Raw genomic sequence first — 15,498 nt, forward strand, 5'->3', positions numbered from 1 at the left:
AGCTCCATACACTAGAAACATTCTTTAAGAAAACGTCGGGATCCTAGCCTTAGAAATTAGACTTATGGGCCCTTTGTGCAAACACCCAAGTCTAAGCGCAATTGCGGACTTTGAAGAAGAAAAACATTCATTCAACCCTTTATACAATTCTTTGATATTCATATTATTGCAACAAAATACAAGCTTCAAAACACGTCATGTTATAAATTACGCAGTTTTCTGTGGAATGGATTCGTCTGACTCCTCGTCGTCGTCCGTCGTCGATTTTCTGTACAATTCTGCTCCATATGGTTGTGGATCATCGTCAACGGCATTTAAGAAAGTTCCTGATAGTGTGCCACACGGTTTGGGTTTCCGTTTGACCATATTTACAGAATCCTGAAAAAAAAAGCTTAAATTACATATAACGAGAACGATTCTCCCACCAAAATAGTATCTGGAAGTGGTAATCCTTGTGTTTCGGGGAGTAAAAGCACCAAACAACCCGCCAGAAGAGAGAAACAAGCAAAAATGGTCATTGGGACCAAAGGCATGGTGACGTCCGATAAGATGGCGATGTATCCCGATGCTCCGGCTCCCATCCTAGCAATCATTGATGAAATTCCGACGGCACTGTTTCTCACGACCGTTGGATTCAGTTCAGATGTAAAGATGTAAAGGATATTGAAGGATCCTTGAATGCAAGCCTTACTGAGCAGCATGAAAATTAGAGCGAGCTGAAATACAGGATAGGAAGGGGGCTTATGGGCACTTAATTCGGAGGGTCAACGATTCGTGGGTACAAGGGGGTACAAAGCATCCAAAGCATACAAAAAAACTTTTTTCGAGTGCTTTGTACTCCAAATTAAAGGTTTTGTACCCATAAATTGCTTTGTACCACCATGGCCTTAAAAATTTGTACCCTCCGAGTAATTTGCCGGAATTATGACTCACAGTGGACTTCTTGTTATAGACCATAAAAACAGAAATGAGCAGGAGGATTCCAGACCCGAATAAGGCTGCCATTTGAGAACTGAAAACAACACCTTTCTTTGCAGTTCTTCGAAAACAGCCTACAGTACAGGCCAATAGATGAAAACATTTTTTTCAGTTAACTTTCGGCAAGTTTAACCATTTTCAGGAGTCTGGAGCACGGCTGTCAAGTTCGCGATAACTTTGAAAATTGTGGAGGGTGTGAAACGGTCCCAAATTAAAGACTTTGCGGTCTTAGAATGTTCTGAGAATTCCTGGTTTCCAGCTATTCGCCAATTTCAGAAGGACACCTGTTTCTTTTCACATTTCTTATGCGAACACCGGCCAAAATGAGTGTCCTTTAGAAATCGACTAATAGGGATTTTTGAAAATTCTGCAAGTGCAAAATTATCAAGCTACGTCTGTTTCACATTTTTCAAAAAATTTAACGTGATCGGAAACTCAAAAGCCGAGCTGTAGACCTCTGAAAATGATCAAAATGATCAATGGCCGAACATCAAAAGAAAATACCGTATTTCATGTAATAGAAGGGCTTCTATTTTTCAACCACTTTCTCAGGGTGGGCTTCAATTAGAGGGTGGGCTTCTATTTTTCAATGATTAATTTTCAAAAAAAATTTTGTTCAAAAAATTAGAAATTTGACATTTCGGAAGTTAAGATTTCTGAATTTTAGTGTTTTTTTTTTAATTCGAAGTTTTCATTCTGAAAAAACCACAAAATTACGAATTTACGAAATTCTGAGATTCCAGAAACTTTAAATTCAAAATTCAAGAATTATGTAGATTTTTCATGACCTTATTTCCTCTAATAGACGCCCATGGGCTTTTATTAGAGGGTGGGCTTCTATTTTTCGAAGCACTTCGTAGGGTGGGCTTCTATTAGAGATGAGCTTCAAATAGAGGTGAGCTTCTATTAGAGGAAATGCGGTACTTTGTTTTATTTCTTTTTGACTAAAACTGTAGTTTTTTCAAAATCAGAATCAAAAACTCACCGTTTCCTTCCCATCCTGAGCAAGAATACACAGAAAACCAGCGTTGGAAGCTCGATAGCCCCAGCCATCGCATTGTTCAGGAAGAAATTACCATCAAAAACGCGCCTTCCTGGCGAGGACTGATCCGAAAGAGCAATGACCATTCCGTAGTATACTAGAGCAGTGGCAATCTAGAAAATTTTAGATTTTTTCACAAATTATTGATATCTGAACTCACCCAAACAATAAACAACACCACGTTTCTGAATCTAAGCTCTGATGACCGGAAAAGATGGAAGTAAGATGGTTTTTCATTATGTTTCATCCATTTCTTCTTCTCTGCATGTCGGACCAGCCCCAGGTCACTTGGTAGACGGCTGTTGTTGTAGTGGCAAGCTTGACGAATGATTTTTTCGGCTTTTTTAGTCTTGTTATTCAAAATTAACCAGCGGGGGGACTCGGGCAAGAAGTACAGTAGGCAAAGGCTACAGATATGAAGGAGTACACATATGAGCTGAAAGTTATATACAGTACTGGCCATAAAGAATGCGACAACTTGTTTTTTGACGATAACTTTTTGAAAACTCAACTTTTCAACTCGAATTTTTTACTGTAGACACATTGGAAAGTTACGAAAACTTGCGTACTTGGAAATTGCATCATCTTGCAAACAAAATTTTTTTTCAATTGTTTTCTTTTTTTTTTTCATTTTGCATATTTTTCATGATTTTTGGTTTTTTTAAATAAAGTTGAAAGACAACTAATTGGAATTAGTTTTAGTTATTGTTTTATTGTTTTTCAGATATGGTTAGACCATTCGGGAAAAAATCCTTCTCTGTGGACGAGCGAAAAAGCATTGTGCGTGGTCATGAACTCGGCGCGCATCCAAAGATACTTGCAACTCAGTTTAGTTGTTCTTCCAGCCAAATTTACCGTATTCTGAAGAAAAATCGAGATGATGTGAGGTTTCAATCAGCTTTCTCAACTAAATTTAACAATTTAGAATGGCGTTGTTCATCGCCAATCTCCAGGAAGACCCCGAACCACTTCCAGAAATATGGATCGGAACATTTTGCGCGCATGCCGAGAAGATCCTAGACGCACATCTACGGATATTCAACTTTCTGTGACGTCTCCAAATGAACCGGTACCATCGAGAAGAACTATTAGAAGACGTTTGCAAGTTGCTGGACTGCACGGACGAAGACCAGTCAAAAAACCACTCGTCAGTTTGAAAAACCGAAAAGCTCGCGTTGAATGGGCTAAACAGCACTTGTCCTGGGGCCCCCGTGAGTGGGCAAATCACATCTGGAGCGATGAATCGAAGTTCAATATGTTCGGAACTGATGGTATTCAGTGGATTCGACGTCCCATTGGCTCCAGGTATGCTCCACAGTACCAATGTCCAACTGTGAAACATGGAGGTGGATCTGTGATGGTTTGGGGATGCTTCTCCGACACTTCTATGGGACCATTGAAGAGAACCGTTGGAACCATGGATCGATATGTGTACGAAGACATCCTGGAGAACACAATGAGACCATGGGCAAGAGCAAATTTGGGCCGATCGTGGGTGTTCCAACAGGATAATGACCCGAAGCATACTTCGGGTCATGTCGCCAATTGGTTCAGACGTCACCGTGTGAACCTCCTAGAATGGCCAAGTCAATCTCCAGACTTGAATCCCATCGAGCATATGTGGGAGGAGCTGGAACGCCGCCTCAAAGGAGTCAGAGCATCCAATGCCAATCAAAAGTTTGCCCAACTCGAAGCTGCTTGGAAGAGTATCCCGATGACGGTGGTTCAGACGCTCCTGGAGTCGATGCCACGTAGATGCAAGGCTGTTATCGATGCGAAAGGATACCCAACGAAATATTAAATCACTTTTTATTGTTACCTTTATTTTGTTTTTGACCTCCGGTGTTTCTTGAGCTTCTTTGTATAGATCTCCAAAAATGTCATTTTCATGAATTTTCGAAAAAAATTAATTTTCAAAAAAATTGTAGCAGAATATTAAAACCAACTTAGCCTAAAAGTTTTTGATAGTGCTGAAAAAATCTTACCAAAAATTCGGATTGAAAAGTTGAGTTTTCAAAAAGTTATCTTCAAAAAACAAGTTGTCGCATTCTTTATGGCCAGTACTGTATTTGCTTATAAGTTGTTTTCCAAAACAAAATGAAAGGAACTCACGTGAATAGTGGTCCATGACTTGGTTAGGTATGCGATTAGGGCAAGAAATGCGTATCCACAAGCCCAGGGAGCTTGGATGAGAGATCCGACGATGGATCTGTACTTGGTACCTGTGACTTCCATGCATAGCACGTAGGCGGCAAGATCGGCTGCTTCATTGGTGGCGGCGAGCAGGAAACGAACTACGAGAAAGATTTCGAACTCTTTGGAGTAGGTGAGCAGGAATCCAAAGAGCATGGTGAGAACTCCGAACAATGTGATGGCGGATTTTCGGCCGCATCTGAGAATGGGACATTTAAGTTATTTATAACAGAAGCTTTGATTATTTTCTTGATATACAGTACTGGTCAATAAAACATACAAAAACGTCTTTTCTAGTTTTGTTGGCCATTTTGACAATTTTCAGAAGGTTGAAAAAAAAAAAAAAAAAAAAATAGGCCTAGAATGAAAAGTTTACATTCACATAGTTTTTTTTAAAAAACTCCTATTTTTCAGCTATTAGTCGATTTCTAAATGACGCCTGTTTTTTTACGTTTTCAGTATAAAAAGGGTCAAACATGTGTCTTTCAGAAATCGCAAAAGTAACCAAAAAAGTACTAATTTTCAAAAAACTGCGAATGCAAAGTTTTCAATCTATGTCTGTTTTACACTCTCCAGATTTTTCAATCTGGTCTGAAGCTTAACAGAGCTCGAAACTATTCGACCAACCGTAATGTATCCTTGAATTTGAGAAATACTGTATTTACCTGTCACTAAAATATCCACCCACAAAACACCCAACAAGATATCCCAATGAGTAACTCATGTGAACATGGGCTCGACTCCAATTATTGTCACACACTCGATTCCATTCAGTTACTACAGTACGATCCATCACCTAGGAATATTATTCATAATTTTAATTCCCCAAGTATCTAATTACCGATCGATCGTACTCCCACTCCTTACATCGCATTATTCTGCCCGTGCCATTCATGTCTTTCACCTGTGACCACGGGGACAATTTGATATGCACATAATCGCGCGCAAAGTAGTGACACTGGTCGTGGTGTAGTTCATTGCGTTGCTTGTTGAAAGTTCTAGGGAATGCGATGGTCGAATTAAGGACTTGATCCCAGGTGTAGTTGGTGTAGCCGAGTTCGGCGGAGAAGGATTCGTCGTTGAAGAAGGGGATCTGAAAACTTCGACTCGGTTGGCTCTAAAAATCAAGATTTCAATTTTTCAGGTATAAATTAGGAACAAAAGTTAAGCTACCGTATTTTCCCTAACAGGAGCCGACCTGATATACTTTGAGCTCAAATCTCTCGATTCCTAAGTGAGATATAAATGCTTTGTCAGCTTGGGCTTCTACTAGAGAAAACAGGTAATTTCCATTACCTAAACCTCCTCCCTCCCCATAAATCAAAAAGTATACCTTGCACCAATGATCAGGCTGATACATCATGTAAACAACAGACAAATTGAACATCGCATGTGGCACTTGTTGTACTGATATGATAAGATAAATTATAATCTGCCAATACGAGCATCCTCCGATCAGTTGGAGGATACCTAAAAAACAAGGGATTGCTGTGTATGTACACTAAAATGCAAACCTTCAAAATCAATATCCGTTAGTCGTTTCGCCTTTGGTTCCTGCTGCGAAGCGTATTGCTTTTGTTTCTGATAATGTTGATTTCGAATCTCCATTTCTGATTTTAAACGAGCATTTCTGAAAAATTAGGGGGTTTTGTGGTTTCAGAATATCTCTCATCTTCATATGTTTGCTTCTATGTAAGATAACAAAACTCTGTTCCTTATAGAAAGCCACCCAAATTGTCTACGTTGAGCTGACATATCTCATTTCCTGTAAAATATATGAAAAAAGTGGTCAACTGGTGAAATAATTTTTGTAATGTCATGAGTATTTTGATAATCAATCTTTTCAATAACTTTCACAGAAATTGAGCTAAATTGACTCAAAGTTGACAAATTGGATGACATTCTTTTACAGTTTCTACGGTAGTGGTGGTCTGGGGAATACCGTACACTGGACTCCCAAACTTGCCTAGGAAACTCTTAAAAACTCACGATGGCTTTCTGGAATTATCTGCATTTATTGACGTCTCACTTGGCGCAACACTTGCCGTTTCTGGATCCACCGTCTGCATGCTCACTTGTGGTGTTAAAAATTTGGCAGTCGAAAACTCGGGCTCCGAGTATATCAATGGATGATTTTCCAGTGGCGTGTCTGCATGAATGGTGGTATTTGTGATGAGGTCCGTATCACTCTGAAATATCTCAAATTGCTAAAATTCTCCACAGCAAAAAATCACCCGCATCGGAAGATGTGGTGTGACCAAAAACCGACTCGTCGGACCTCGTTGCTCATAATTCTCTGGATACTCTTCTTCTAAATCCTCCACCAGTTTTGGTGTCGCTAATCCACTCTGTTGTCTTTCCAGTGGCTCGGGTTCTCCCGGCTCATCAATTATTGCCTCCTCATCACCCTCGTCGGCCATTCTGGAAGCGAAAAACGAAAATAAACAATAAAAGGACCAGAAACCGAGGAAAACAGAGAGCTTAGAAATGTGGGACAAAGAGTAAAACTATTTTTGTAGAATACAACGTGAAGTGATTCATATGAGCTTCTGAATCACAAGAAAACTCAAGAATCCATTAAAATAATTGAATTTTAAACGATTTTTCTTTGCTTTACATCAAGTTGGCAAAATACGTTGAAAAACGAGACGGTGAGAGAGAAAGTGAGAAACGAAAGAATGTGCACAATTGATAAGAGAAAAGCCATTCAAAGTGCATTTTGTAAGAAGTTAGAGGGAAATTACGAATGCGAGTTATCAAGAGGGGATTATTTGACAAAAACAAAGATGTTCCTGTTTTGAATTACATATACGTTCAACTGGTTTATCATGATTATGATGTTTTGTGATGATGATTGGTCATTGGAATTTTAGTGTTTGGGTCCGAAAAATCACAGTTTTTCCCAGAAACAGAACATATTTAAGGAAAGGAGAAAGAACGAAAAAAAAAAGATTTCTCAAAATTTCGTTTATAGGAGCCTCTCGAAAAGTTGATACACAACTACCAGCTGAGCTATTATCGGTGAAATGAATGTTTGCGAGCGGATATCTCGTTGAATTTCTCTTAAAGACGCAAGAGGGAGCTACCGTACCTTTGGAGTCTATTTGTGATAGTTCTTCTTATTTTTCCGTCATTTTAGACAATTTTCATCTTTTCTAGAAATGTAAATCGGGAAACAATGGATTGCAATTATGAAAATCATTGAAGAAACTAAAAATAGTCGTGAAATTGAGAAAATTGAGAAAATAGTACAAAGTGATTTAGGGGTACAACATCTACGATTCCGGGTTACAAAACTCGGATTTTTCAGATATTTTGTACTCCCGATTTGAGGACTTTGTACGTTCAAAATGCTTTGTATCCCAATGACCCCGAAATTGTTGTACCTTCTGAATTATTTGCTGAATACAAGAGAGAATAAAAGCTGAAAAGATACTGTAGTTTGCTCTTGCGCCATTCAGAAATATTCAACAAAATATCTGTTCTGAACCTATTCTTCTTAGACAGTGATTATACTTCAAGAATATTTTAATGAACTCATTTCTTTGCGCTTCTTAGAAAAAGCTTTGTTGAATTGAAGGACAAAATATAAGTGAAATTTTGGAAAGAGCAAAATTATGGAAAAAGCTATAATTATGGACGAAGCTAAAATTATGGATAACGCTAGAATTATGGATAACACTATAATTATGGATAACGTCCGAGCCGCTAGTATGATTGGAAACAAAGGGAGTGAGCTGAAGTTGTTGCTAAAGATTAGCGGCAGCAGCCGAACTTGTCACGGCCCCCCGCAGTCACCAAAACTGCGGCGGGCATAATTGACTTGTTCTCGGAAAAGCGGAGTGAGGAAAAGAAAGAAAAGCGGCGAGCACGATGAAATAGTACAGCCGCCAAAAGAAATATCGGTATCAATGTTCCTATCTTTTGACCAAAGAATTTAAAACATGAGAAAAAAATATTTCTAATGTGTGTGAAAGGGGGGGGGGGAGGGTGTTTGTGGGGCGCCGGGTCAAAGAGAAAATGATAAGGTAAGGGAAAGGAGGAATGAATGGAAAAACACCTCACTCGAAGCACAAATAACTATATTATTTTGGGATATAAAAAAGAGTATTGCTCCCAAAAATCATATAAACGTTATAGATGGGAAAAAAGTGGTGGGTATTCCAGAAAAAAACATCCCAGCGAAAAAAAAATAAAAACAAGGGGAGGGGAGGTAGAAAAAAGAAACTTCTAGCCACTCCCCGGAATGAGTACTAAAGTGTGCCGTGTGTATTGAAAAGAGTGTGTATGTGCCATTTCTTCGTCCTCTTCCTCTCACTTCTTTTTCCTCATTCATTTGTTCATTCTCCCACAAACACATGCCTGCGTCCGGAATATTTCAATCTTTGAATAATGACCAGCACGGAAAAATTGGAAACAGAAACTTGTGAAAACGTGACACACAGAGAGACCCGCTAAACGAAACCACGCTCGCTCGTGTTCTTTGTAATTTCGTTTTCTTTTATTTTTCAGAATGCCAACAACTGTCGTTTTGGGTGAGAGAGAGAGAAGGAGTACATCACATTAGATAAATTAAACTTTCTGTTTTTTTCCAGTTGAACGTTTTTCAATCCGAATTTAAATCAAGTTGAAAAAAACCGAAAAAAAATTGTCTCATTTTTTTTTAAATAAAGAAAAATGGACAAGGGTTTATAAATAAAACTATACTAGGAAAACGAGGTTAGAAGTATCGGAAAAATTTAAAAAAATACGTTTTGGTCCAATTATTTGAAAATAATATTTTAAAAATATAATTTCTCAATTTTTAGAGAGAAGCAAATATTTTTGTTAAGTGGATTTTGCGCTTTTTCATCTTCCACGAAAAAATTCCGAAAAAATGTTTCTTTCGATTTTCTAGCCCACAATTTATTTTTAAAACTTTATATAATCCAATTTTACAACTTCTCGTGGTCATTTTGAAAATATATACTTTGAAAAAAAAAGTATAAATTTGTCAGTTGAAAATGTTTCAAATGAGATTTAGAGACTTTTGAAAAAATTTTCATCGTCCTAAAATATCGAAAATTCAAATTTTTTCTGAATTTTCTACCACTAAAATTACTTTTCAAAAAACGAACGAAAATAAAAAAAATAAAAAATAACATCCACCGGGAAAAAGTGGACAATGAAACACGACTTCATTAATTAATTCGAAGTGACAGTTGCAACTAGTCGGACTAACAGAAAATGAGTGTTATGACATACTTGGACGGAAAAGGAGACAGCGATAGAGAGTAGAAAGCGTTTTAGGAATATTTTAGATTAGAAAGCGGGGAAAGTGGACGACGGGGGAAATGAGTGACCACGAGCATAAAAGAAGCCGTCCAAAGACCATTGGAACCAAATTTCATATGCAAGAGAAAAATGGAATTTATAGTTGCATTACTAGTGAACAAAAAAGCCGAACAAAAGATCAAACAAAAAACATTTTTCTTGACCAAAAAATACACATTCAACTCGTAAAAACGACCGTGAATCTCGTTTTTTGTCACCTTCAGACATAAGATTCAATGAATCAAAATCTCACCGTCTACAATTTCCCTCAAAAGAATTGATCAAACAAAAATAAAATGTTCCAGTAGAACGAAAGCCAAAGCGACTAATGAGAAAGGTGTCAGTTTGAAGGCATTAACTCACAAAAGATTATACTTCTCTCTCCCTTCTCTCCGCTTCGTTGTGTTTAAAGAGCGGCTAAGCACTTCTTTACTGTTTTCATGCCATCGCTTCGCTATAAGATGAAAATTGATGTTTCGGGATTAGAAAAACGACCATTACTATCGCATTTTGAAAACAAAACCCGCTATTGAAACCAGAAAGCTTCGTCTCGGGTTACTCGGGGTGGCTAGGACTTCAATTGTGTGTCACGCGATAGATGTACTTTGGGTTGTTGAAGAGAAAGAGAAACAAAAGTTCGGAGATTGGCGGGAAAAAGATCTTTGATAAAACTTCGTTGAAAAAATTAGTTAACAAATTGAAGGAGGTTTCCAAATTTCGAAAAATGAACTTTCGAAACTTTTTTTTGAAAATTTAAGTTTTGAGATTTGAAAAAGCGATAAAAACTTTTTTAAACCCCATGGAAGTGAATTTTTGAAAATTCAGGTTTATACTGTGGAAATCTAGCAGCAGGGTTTTAAAAACCAGCCAGTCCAGGTGAAAATCTTGAAATTCAACAAAACATTTGAAAAAAAAAATATAATCTAACTTGAAAATGCATGAAAACTCTTCCTAAAAATTATTTCAACTAATATTTTTCTAGCAATTTAAACTTCGAGATTCAATTCATTATACTTTAAAATTTTCTTTTTTTCAATATCAAATTTTCCAGTTTCTTCTGCGGAATTCTGACATTTCCAGGTTTTCCAAAAAATCTAAAAAATTGAAAAAATCGAAACCAACTTTTAAAATGATTACAAAAACTCATAAAATAGCTCATGAAGCTCAAAAATATTTTGAAGCCGTAGGGACGGTAAACAGAATAAAGACCGTGGCCTAGGAACCTCTTTTTTTCAATAATTACATTTTTCGAGTTATGATGAAAAGCATATTCTTGCAATTAATGGATAAGCAATTTCTAATGTTTTAATTCTTTTTGAGAAAAACTGATTTTCAGTTTTTTCTGAAAAGGCGAAAATTTTGAAATTGGAAAAATAAAATAAAAGCTATCTGTATATAGGATCCCACAACTCATAAAAGAGCAAACGAACCCCTTTTAAATTTCAAAAAGACATTTAGGCGGAAAACAGAAAAAGGCCGTGGCCTAGGAACCTCCTGCGGATGACGATGGCTTATAATTATCATCAGCACTTTTTACATATGTTAAAAATGACCAGCAATTTTATTCGAAAAAAATAAAAATAAATTTTAAATCGTACTTGTCTTATAATCATATCACAGTAAGTTGGCGAAAAAATACTCGCTAAAAACGCAAAAATAAGCATTCGAGGCCGAAAAAGAAAACACTAATCAAAACTATTGATTATTTACTGGATCAGCTTTCTGATCATGTATTGAAGGATTCCTCCGTTACGGTAGTAGGTGAGCTCAACCTCGGTATCAAATCTGCAGATGACTTGGAATGTCGTACCATTGGAGACGTTCACATCGACGAGTTGTCCTGGCTTCAAATCGCTTGGCACCGCGATGCTGAACTGTTCCTTTCCGGTGAGTCCCAAACTGTCGGCATTCTGTCCGGCTTGGAATTGGAATGGAATAATTCCCATACCGATCAAGTTCGAGCGATGGATTCTCTCGAAGCTTTCAGCAATAACAGCCTTGACTCCCTGAAGGAATGGTCCCTTGGCAGCCCAATCGCGAGACGATCCGCAACCGTATTCCTTTCCGGCAAGAATGATGGCTGGGATTCCGGCGTCCATGTATTTCTTGGCAGCGTCAAAGATGTCAAGCTCTTCTCCAGATGGAACATGAAGAGTGATTGGTCCGACCTTGGAAGCGAGCTTGTTGACCAAACGGATGTTGGCAAAGGTTCCACGAGCCATGATCTGAAAGTTTATTCAGTTATCGCGCCTGTTATGTTACGGATTCTTTCAAAAGTCGTCAACTCACCTCATCATTTCCACGACGAGCTCCATAGGTGTTGAAATCTCTCTGACCGACTCCGCGGCTGGCAAGGAATCTGGCGGCTGGAGACGTTTTCGAGATGGATCCAGCTGGCGAAATGTGGTCAGTAGTGACAGAATCACCCAAGTTCAAAAGAACATGAGCGTTGGTGATGTCAGACTGTGGTGGGAGCTCGTTGGTCATTCCATCGAAGAATGGAACCTTTTTGATGTAGGTCGAGTTGTCATCCCATGGGTAGAGCTTGACAGCTGGGCACTCCAATTGTTGCCATTCGTTAGATCCGAGCTCAATGTTGGCGTAGACTTCACGGAAGAATTGTGGCTTCACGAATTCCTCCTCGAACTTGGCAACTTCCGATCTTGTTGGCCAGATATCGGCGAGACGGATTTCTTTGCCATCTGGAGTCACTGCAAGCACTCCGTTGATGTCAACGTTGACGTTTCCAATGATCGAGTAGAGAACGGCCAATGGTGGGGATGCCAAGTAGTTGGCACGGACGTGTGGGTGGATGCGTCCTTCAAAGTTACGGTTTCCAGAGAGGACTCCAGCAACAACAAGGTTATTCTGAAACATTACGTCTTCCAAAAGTCAGTTTTTGGATTAAATTACCTCTTCAATAGCCTTGGTGACTGGCTCATCAAGTGGCCCAGAGTTTCCAATGCAAGTCATACATCCGTATCCAGCAATGTTGAATCCAATCTTCTCAAGGTATGGAAGGAGTCCAGAAGCCTCGAGATACTTGGTAACAACTCCAGAACCTGGAGAGAGGGAGGTCTTGACGTATGGTTGAACATTGAGTCCAAGTTCGACAGCCTTCTTGGCGACGAGTCCAGCAGCAAGCATGACACTTGGGTTACTGGTGTTGGTGCAAGATGTGATGGCGGCAATGACAACGGATCTGAAAATTCAAAAATATTATATAAATCTACTTTTCTTATATCTTACCCATGTCCGAGCTCAGCGGTTCTTCCATTATTGGTGACAGTGACTGTCTTGGTGGCGTCCTCTGGCTTGAGTCCGAAAGCCTTGAAGGAAATCTTGTCGGTCAGACCCTTGGTGAAATCTTGAGCAAGAGTGGCGAGCTCAACTCTGTCGTGCGGGCGCTTTGGTCCTGAAACCGATGAAACAACGCTTCCAAGGTCCAGCTTGAGAGTGGTGGTGTAGGTTGGGCGGTAGGAGTCGTTGGTGAAATCGACAAACATGCCAACAGACTTCAGGTACTGCTCGACACGTTGAGTGTAGTCAGAATCACGCCCGGTTTGGGTCAAGTAGTCAATTGTACGTTTGTCGACTGGGAAGAACCCAATAGTGGCTCCATACTCTGGGCACATGTTGGCAATAGTGGCACGATCGGCGATGGAGAGGGAGGCGACTCCGGTTCCATAGAACTCCACAAACTTTCCGACAACTCCAAGATCACGAAGGTTCTTGGTGATGGTGAGAACCAAGTCGGTACTGGTGACAGTGTCGCTGAGAGTGCCAATCAATTCGTATCCGATGACTTCTGGGATAACCATGGAGATTGGTTGTCCAAGCATCACAGCCTCGGCTTCGATTCCTCCGACACCCCATCCGAGAACTCCACTTCCATCGATCATGGTAGTGTGCGAGTCGGTTCCGACGACCGAGTCTGGGTAGAGAACGCCATCCTTTCCAACGAAAACAGTTCTGGCGAGGTACTCAAGATTGACTTGATGCACGATTCCGGAGCCTGGTGGAACGATGAGCAAGTTGTCAAAGGCTTTTGATCCCCACTGAAAAATTTTTATTTTTTTTTTGTTCGATGCCCGTATGTGTGTGTTCATTGAACAATGTGTTGCGATAAGAACCAAATAGCGTGATTTTCCAATAATGATGGGGAGAGAATGCAACGTGACCTTCAAATTCTCACCTTCAAAAAGTTGAAGCGTTCTCTGTTTCTCTCGAACTCAATTGATTGGTTCTTAGCAAGAGCGTCGAGGCTGAAAAAAGAATTTATGAATAAATGAAAATGAAGTTTCTTTAGTTCAGGATCCAAAGACACATTGCAAAAGGGCACAGAGAGGGTGAATCAAACTTCTAGGGTACAGTGCTGGCCATAAGAATATGAACAAAAGTGTTTTTCAGTTGTTTTGGAGCATTTTCAGGTCTGGAGCTCGGCTATCAAGTGTCTCATCATTTTGAAACAATTGCAGGGTGTAGAACAGACCTAGAATGGAAATTTTGCATTCACAGAGTTTTGGGAAATTTCTAGTTTTTTAGGTATTTGCCGAATCCCGAAAGACACCTGCTTTTTACCTTTTTCGTTCAAAAACGGAAAAAACGGGTGTCCCACAGAAATTCGCAAATAACTGAAAAACTAGGAGTTTTCAAAAAATTATCTGAACGCAAAGTTTTTAATCTAAGTCTGTCTTACACCCTCCAACAATTTTAAAGTGATCGGACACTTGACAGCCGTGTTCCAAACTCCTGAAAATGCTCAAAATCAACTGAGAACACGTTTTTCGTATATTCATGGCCAGCACTGTACATGAAGTCTCGGGGTGTCGGGCCATGAATAGGTTTGTTTTTTTGTCCTCTTATATGTACACAAAACCTGATGAACCCTGTTTCAATGTATCTATGAATACTGGGCCTGTTTCTCAAACAAACGTACTTTCCGTAGTGGTCAACCTGAACAGAGTGATCAATGACAAGATCCACAGGGCACACTGGATTGATCTTGGCTGGATCGGCACCCATGTTCTGAACGGCGTCACGCATAGCAGCCAAATCGACCACAGCTGGAACTCCAGTGAAATCCTGAAGGATAACACGAGCCGGCTTGAATGGAATCTCGGCTTGCTTGCGTTGGCTGTTCTTCCAGTCGAGAATGGTCTCAACGTCTTTCTTGAGGACGTGGAACTCATCGCAGTGACGAACGGCGGCTTCCAACAAGTACTTGATGGAAATTGGAAGCTCGTCTGAAAGAAATAGAGGTTGGGGGATGACATTTTCCGGGAAAAGCTTACTGTAGCGAGCGTCTCCGAGTCCGTTTAAGTCGAAGAACTTGTAGACATTGTCTCCGATGGTCAAGTCGCGGATGAGGTTGTTGTAGGCCATATCTGAAAAATAAAAAGAGCTAGAAATTGAAAAGTTAGGTGAACCACGAGAAAGGAAAAGATCTGAACGAGAGGATTGCAAAAATGGAGGCGTGCCCTAACGTAGCCAACCTGTAGCGATACTCTGCGACTGTGCGTATGCCAAGGTCGGGCAACGATAGGCATCTATCAGCTATTAAGGTAAAAAGAATTGCGTCGATGTTTCTAGAAACTAATGCCCCGCGAATAGTGCGAGACAAAAAAAAACCGATAGATAGTAATCGTCCTCCCCCCACGCCAACACAAATAGATGTGCACAGACGAAATAATGTGTGCGTTGAAGAGGGCAGTTAGGTCAAGACTGCAAACACGTAACCAACCTTTCGCACGCTGCGTATCCAATAGGTAGAGACGGGGCAAAGGCCGAATTTGCAGGAGAGGAAAAAGGACAATCAATGGTACCGAGACAGTGGGAAGGATAAATTGAGAGATCGAGAATGGAAGAGAGGATTTCTATCTGTTGTGTTATCTTAGTTTTGATAAAAAACCACTTTGGAAAATTGTCTCGTGGGCAGAAAGAAAAAAAATAAAAACTTTTGAAAAGTTAAA

The 15,498-nt window shown here is 39.6% G+C and overlaps 2 protein-coding genes across 2 annotated transcripts; both read right to left on the reverse strand.

The window, feature by feature from the left end:
• Nucleotides 1–207: 207 nt before the first annotated feature.
• Cbr-oct-2 lies at nt 208–6,633 on the reverse strand (the record flags this gene model as incomplete). Its single annotated transcript, XM_045239145.1, has 12 exons — nt 208–378; nt 426–716; nt 934–1,012; nt 1,964–2,133; nt 2,181–2,456; nt 4,133–4,412; nt 4,879–5,009; nt 5,055–5,330; nt 5,547–5,683; nt 5,716–5,843; nt 6,203–6,402; nt 6,448–6,633. The coding sequence occupies 12 exons, from the start codon at nt 6,631–6,633 to the stop codon at nt 208–210; spliced, it is 2,325 nt and encodes a 774-aa protein (XP_045096176.1).
• A 4,599-nt stretch (nt 6,634–11,232) lies between these two features.
• On the reverse strand, nt 11,233–14,911 carry Cbr-aco-1 (the record flags this gene model as incomplete). Its single annotated transcript, XM_045239146.1, has 7 exons — nt 11,233–11,751; nt 11,816–12,394; nt 12,440–12,728; nt 12,776–13,584; nt 13,722–13,791; nt 14,289–14,298; nt 14,458–14,911. 7 exons carry the CDS (start codon nt 14,909–14,911, stop codon nt 11,233–11,235), a joined length of 2,730 nt encoding a protein of 909 aa, XP_045096177.1.
• Between the last annotated feature and the right edge of the window lie 587 nt (nt 14,912–15,498).

Source organism: Caenorhabditis briggsae (assembly GCF_000004555.2).
Source record: "Caenorhabditis briggsae complete genome, chrX, whole genome shotgun sequence".
NCBI lineage: Eukaryota > Metazoa > Nematoda > Chromadorea > Rhabditida > Rhabditidae > Caenorhabditis > Caenorhabditis briggsae.